This window comes from Salarias fasciatus, chromosome 17 (genome assembly GCF_902148845.1).
Source record: "Salarias fasciatus chromosome 17, fSalaFa1.1, whole genome shotgun sequence".
NCBI lineage: Eukaryota > Metazoa > Chordata > Actinopteri > Blenniiformes > Blenniidae > Salarias > Salarias fasciatus.
The window spans coordinates 22,084,329-22,090,653 of NC_043761.1; the positions used below are offsets into that span (position 1 = coordinate 22,084,329).

General features: G+C 42.7%; 1 protein-coding gene across 1 annotated transcript in view; it reads left to right on the top strand.

Annotated features, from left to right (window-relative positions):
- LOC115404723 (NXPE family member 3-like) overlaps positions 1 to 1,690 on the top strand; it is a 13,294-nt gene extending 11,604 nt beyond the window's left edge. The window contains exons 5-6 of the mRNA XM_030114113.1: positions 872 to 1,066; positions 1,146 to 1,690. Coding sequence (XP_029969973.1) covers positions 872 to 1,066; positions 1,146 to 1,690 — 740 coding nt within the window. The remainder of the gene's footprint in view (positions 1 to 871; positions 1,067 to 1,145) is intronic.
- Positions 1,691 to 6,325: the final 4,635 nt, after the last annotated feature.

Below are 6,325 nucleotides of genomic sequence, written 5' to 3' on the forward strand. Positions count from 1 at the left end.
TTTCTGGCGTTTTCTTTCTTGTCCTTGCTCCTTTTCGCCAGCATTTTACTTCATTCTGCATCCATTTCTCGCATCGTTTCACCGCACTGTGCTCCATCTGCTTGCTCCGATATGTCCGTGCGGCTTACACTCTCGTGCGGAAACATACAGCGCTTTAGTTCCGGTTGCTACAGTTTAGCGGTTTCTCGGTAGTTTCACTGCACACAATTAATAAACAAATCCTCGAAGCAACAGAATTGAATTCGAAGCTTTTTTATAATCGAATTATTCGATTCAATCGATGAATCGTTTCAGCCCTATGTAGGGGTGTTGTTAACGGCTTTGTAACAACGCAGGGACTGTATGGGACAACATTACCAGTGCGCGAAATTCCCTATAAAATGACGGCGGGGACCGATTGAAATCGAATCTCCACCGGTTTAGGTGCCATATAAATAGATCCTTACTGCCTGTTGGCTTTTTTACCTCCGCCAGGAGGTTATGTAATCACGTCGGTTTGTTGGTTTGTTGGTTGGTCTGTTGGTTGGTCTGTTAGCAAGATTCCGGAAAAAGTAATGGACGGATTGCAATGAAACTTTGTGGAAAGGTGGATCTTGGGCTAACTTAGAATCCATTAAATTTTGGTGATGATCCAGATCACTGTCTGGATCTAGGAATTTTTTAAAGGATTCTTTATCATTGAGAGATAGGGCAGTCTTTCACATAGTTGGGCAGGCCCGCCAACAGGGGGCGTGCGGCATGCAGCGCGGCTTGGTGACTGATTTGACCTGAGGCGGAGGTCTGCGCTCTCTGTGTGCCAAATTCTAGTTAATTATATAATGATGAAACCATGTGTTGACACAATGTCACCTTTTGTTAGGTCAACTTACAGCGACCAGCAACAAGGACATACCTGGACCTGCTGGTTACTATTACAAAGGTCTGTGGAGTTCACTGAGTGGCACCACAGTTCAGCGGTTCAGTAACGCCTCTGCCATCAGCCAGTGCCTTAAAGACAAGGTGGTTCACATGTATGGAGACTCTACAGTCAGGCAGTGGTTAGAATTCCTCTCTGGAGAACTGCCAGGTAATTTCCCTGAAAGAAATGGTCACACCTTTAATGTAATATATCTTAGGTTTTATCTGCTCTTTTCTAACTCTTTCAGATCTCAAGGTATATAACCTGCACAACTTGAAGCAGTCTGGACCTTACGTGGCACTGGACTATGCCAAAAACATCTTTGTGACATACCGCTGCCATGGCCTTCCTGTTCGTATTGTGCCTTCACCAGTAACAGAGCTACATTATATTGCCAATGAACTCGACGGAATAACTGGAGGGAAGAACACAGTTGTAGTTATAGGTGTCTGGGCACATTTTACCACTTTCCCCATCAAGTACTACATCCGTCGGATAATGAGCATCCGCAAGGCAGTTGTTCGACTGCTAGCCAGAGCTCCAGATACTCGAATTATTATCCGGACGGCAAACCTAAAACATTCTCCAACCCCCTTCTTGGAACAGCTTGGTGGTGACTGGCCTTCGTTACAACGTGACAGGATACTCAGGACCATGTTTAAGGGAATGGATGTTTATTTCGTGGACGCCTGGGAGATGACTGTGGCTCACTATCTCACGCATGACATCCACCCACCCCGTCCCATCATTAAGAATATGATTGATGTTGTTTTGTCTTATATTTGCCCCTGAAAGTAACGCCGGGTTCACACTGGATGCGTTCCGGCTGTGGAACGGACACCGCCGCTAATCCGTGGTCTTTAAAATCAAGGCAGTGGCTCACACTGGCTACGGTCTGGCTGCCGTCTGGCTACGGCGCCCTTGCCGAGCTCCGGTCTCTTTCCGCAACGATCCTATTTTTTCGCACGCCGTAGCCCTACCGCGTCAATCCAGACAGAAGGTGCCGGAAGGTAACGTGATATGTGTTCCAAAATAAGTGATTTCGAAATAAAATCTGGGTCGTGTTTTTGCCCTAATATTCCATTTTTTGAATTCTTCTGGTAAAAATACTGAACAAACAACATGATGTCGTCATTATACGCTTTAGAAGAAAGAACAGTTTTGTACTTCGTCACTGCAGGAAAGTCAAACGACTCCAAAATGGCACGAAACAGCTCTATGACCGGATTGGCTCTGTCTTGCCAGATTGGATTGTTTTCTGCCAAATCAAGCTTATTTTTTAACACGATGAAATGGTTTTGTGCTTGTGACGTGCTTTTTTATTAGACAAATACAAATACGTTTTTTTTTTTTTTTTTTTACAGTTGTACCGTGCATTTTCAACAGATATGGTGATTTGGACTGCTTTCTATTGAGTTAAACGGGTTTCATATTGTTTGGGGGGAGAGTGACGGATCTGACAACGTCCAGACTGCAGCTGACTGGAGGTGGTGTGAGTCACAGTGCTGCGGCAATTCCGTACCGCAGACGGAACGCAGCCACAATGCAGCCGAAACGCATCCAGTGTGAACCCGGCATAAGGGTGGATATGTTGTTTTCTTGGGAAAAAAAATTGACCTCAATATTTGTAATGAACATGCTTTTTATTTGTGACGTTTTTTTATTATTATTATTATTATTTTACAGGCTTATGCATTATTTACACTAAATTGGTTTTACTTGTGAAGTCTCTGGTAATTTTAGAATCCCCCTCCCCAATCACATAGGATAACAGTCCATAATTTGTGCATTTGTGTCAAACCTGTTGAATTTTTTTTTTTATTACCACTTGTTGCTATGCATGTCATCCATCTCAATATCCTTCAAAATTATTTCCATAGCAGCCTCTGTTATTGAACCTGAGGTCCATTTTTCCAAGCAGGTTTAAAGAAAACTCTGTGTTCAATAACCCAGAAATGAGGGAAACTCTGAGATTTCCATTACACAAAGGGAGAGAACTCAAACCAGAGACAGAGGAGTAACTCCAGCCTGTTCCACTAGGAGAGGTATCTTAAACTGTCAGTCAGTTACCGCAGTAACACATTCTGTGACTCTAACCTGGTCGGGACCAGGTTTTTCTGAGTCAACCCTGAAGTTTCTCTCTGGCTCCGCTCCCTTTCAGCAACAGGCGCTGTTCCATTTCCGCATTCATTCAGTCAGCTGGCGTGTTTTTGTATAGCTGTCAAAATGTCATGTCCTTTTATAGAGATTCTGTGGATGAAGAAGCGGCATTACTGCAGCGTGAATTGAATATTCGTCGGGAGATTATTTACAGACCGCGCATAGATGTTTTGGCGTTTCCGGACAGTTATATTTTTGAACGGTACCACTTCACGACTCCATCCATACGCTACATTTCACAATCTTTTCCATCCATATTTTGCAACATAACCAAACGTAGTCGCGCACTCACATCCCAGCAGATATTGTGTGTTGCGCTGCGGTTCTTCGCAAATGGGAGTATTTTATATAACACTGGAGATGCAGAGCACTGAGGAGTTTAAATCACCATCATCATTACCACCACAGCAAATAAAAGACATGACACACATTTCATTTTGTCTTCTTTATTTCCTACAAAAAAAAAAGGGTTTAGTTCATGTTCCAATAGTGAACATAATTCACCTGTGACCAGGAACAAACCTGCAACTTGTGCTCCAGTATCTCAATTTCCAATTTCGTCTTCTTCATCTGGAGGTCCAGATACTGCTGTTCTTTAAGGGATTTCTCTATCTTGTTAAGTAAGTGGATTTTGTAAATTTCTTTGACTGGTAACTGGGAATACATAGAGGACATTAAATTATACAGCTGCACATGAATTGAATGAAATGAACCTCTGGTGTTTACTGAACATCATCTCACAGTGTTGATCGGTGATGTGGAAGCTGAGGGACCATCCTGCTGCTGACCAGCCATGATCTGTTAAAAAGGATGACAATGTTGAATATTTCAGTGTCGGCTAAATGTCAAGCTCTATGTTCCACAGGAGTATTCAGAGTTTTAATGGGAAGAGAACAATCAGTAACGTACCTCGATATGACTTTCTGGATCCTCTGTGAAGGCAGCAGACACGGTTTCATCCTCCTCATCCTGGATAAATAACATCTTTCAGTATATTTGCATATATTTTTTCCAAACTAACATTTGGCAAAAATATTCTGAGTATTTCCTCCTGACAGTTTCAGGTTGGTTGTAGCATGAAGGAGCTCCAGCAGGCAGATAGAACCTTCACAATCTGGGCCAAAAGAAGAAAAGGACATGAAAGAAAAAAAATAAATATTTGTATCAATAACATTTTTGAAATATTATACTCATATAATAGATCATAATATTAGATCAAATAGGATTGATTATTTAACAAATCATGATATAGATGTGTGACATAAAACAACTGCACAGTCCATCAGCCACTTAATATTTACATTACTTTACAATGTTAAACATGCTTAAAATTATGTACCTCAATGAGTTTATGCCGAGGTCTTACCTGTTTGAACAATGTTTTTATATTTCATCTTTAGCTGCTGCGTTTCTTCCCTGCGGGATTACACGTAAATGAAATACCTTAATTGGTGACCATTCAAACAGTTTCCCTGTAATAATATTTAATATTTAATAATATTCTGATAGAAAGGACTACATTTAAACGTACGCATTGACACGGGCAGCACTTTTCTGCCACGCCATCTCCCTCTCCTTCGCTGCTGCAGCAGTGTTGCATTTTTTTCTAAAAATGTGTTCCAGCTCACCATATGTCGCTCTCCGCTTCTCTGTTGCCATGGTGACTCCTCGAATCGGCGCTCCATTGATGCTGGCTTTTTATCGTTGTCGTGCACACGCTTAACTTCAGATGAAACTACTTCGAGTTGAGTAATCCAACTTAAATCAGCGGTTGTGAAATCAAAAACCCAGCGTTTTCCATTTCAGAGTAGATCAACACAGAGTTCAGGATTTCACTGTTTTTTCAACTTGCTTGGTGAAATGGACCCCAGGAAAAAGGGATAAAATAACATGTAAAAAAACCCCAAAAAGTTACTTAAATACCCCTGAATCACTGAGGTGCAGATTTGGATGGAATTAGTATTATCACAGGGCATCAGTGTCTGGTGAAATACGGCAGGTGATTTGCGGTGGAATTATTACTGTGCAAATTACAGACAAGACGCATTCACACGGGATTAAGATGCTGGAGCTCTTTCCGGTTCATGGGATTGGGCCAATCCCTGACAGCCGTCACCTTCCCCGAGTCTAGAACCACCTGCCCCTTGCCCACCACATGTCCCAGGATGATACCCAGGTAACATGGAATTCACACTTCTCAGCCTTAACAAACATGTGGCGGGTGAGGGGTTTCTGCAGCAATTGGCCGACATGCTGCTTATGAGAGGCGAGAGCAGGATAGAAGATTAGGATGTCACCCCAGTGAACCAAAACACAGATGTTTAATAAATCCACGTCGTAAACGTCATTAAAAAGTCCCTTGAATAGTGCAGGGGCGTTAAGGGAGGTTGAAAGGCATTACCAGATATTGATAATGTCCAGTGGGGGTGTTGAATGCCATCTTTCCACTCTTCCTCCTCTCTGATAGGCATCATGTGATATGCCTTCCAAAGATCCAGCTTTGTGCATACCTTGGCTCCCTGCAAAAGCTCAAAAGCAGAAAACATCTCGAGGAGAGGGTAACAGTTCTTTATCGTGATGTGGTTGAGTCCATGGTAGTCGATGCAGGGGCATAAGGAAACATCATTTTTCTGCTCCAGCAGAAAGAGGGTCTGATGGTCCCACCATGAGCGTGATATATTGTTTCATGACTGGGGTCTCAGGAGGTGACAGAGAATAAAGTCTTGCCCGAGGCAGGCTTGGGGGAATCCCTGACAATTTATAAGCAACAAGTTTATGGAGGAACTACATTCAAGCCATCAAAAGCAGGTAAAATGCAATCAGTTTATGTATTGTCAGAATCTTTTGATCACTAATATCAGAATTCTGCAGCAGTTAAACACAGATGAGACAGAATGAGGTTGTGAGAATACTTGTCCATAGTGAATGCAATGCATTACACGCAGTGGACAGCATACACCAAAAAGAGTTTGTAGAGATAGTGCAAAAAGAGGATGAAGAGTGAGAAACTGCAAAAGATGGGGACAGCAGCAGAAAACAAGTGTCTAAGCAACCTACTCTTCTGACAGGACATTATCGCAGCTGCGTGAGAGAGGATGCCTCAGACGGCGTGGACCTGGTGCAAGGAACTGTCGCTCAACATCTCTCAGTCGTCACTGCCACTGAAGCAGACAGCGATGGCATTCGACACAGCGGCCAATTACTACATTATCGAGACAAAATGACAAAAACTGGGATGGACTTGGAGTGATTGTCATGTCGCTCTTC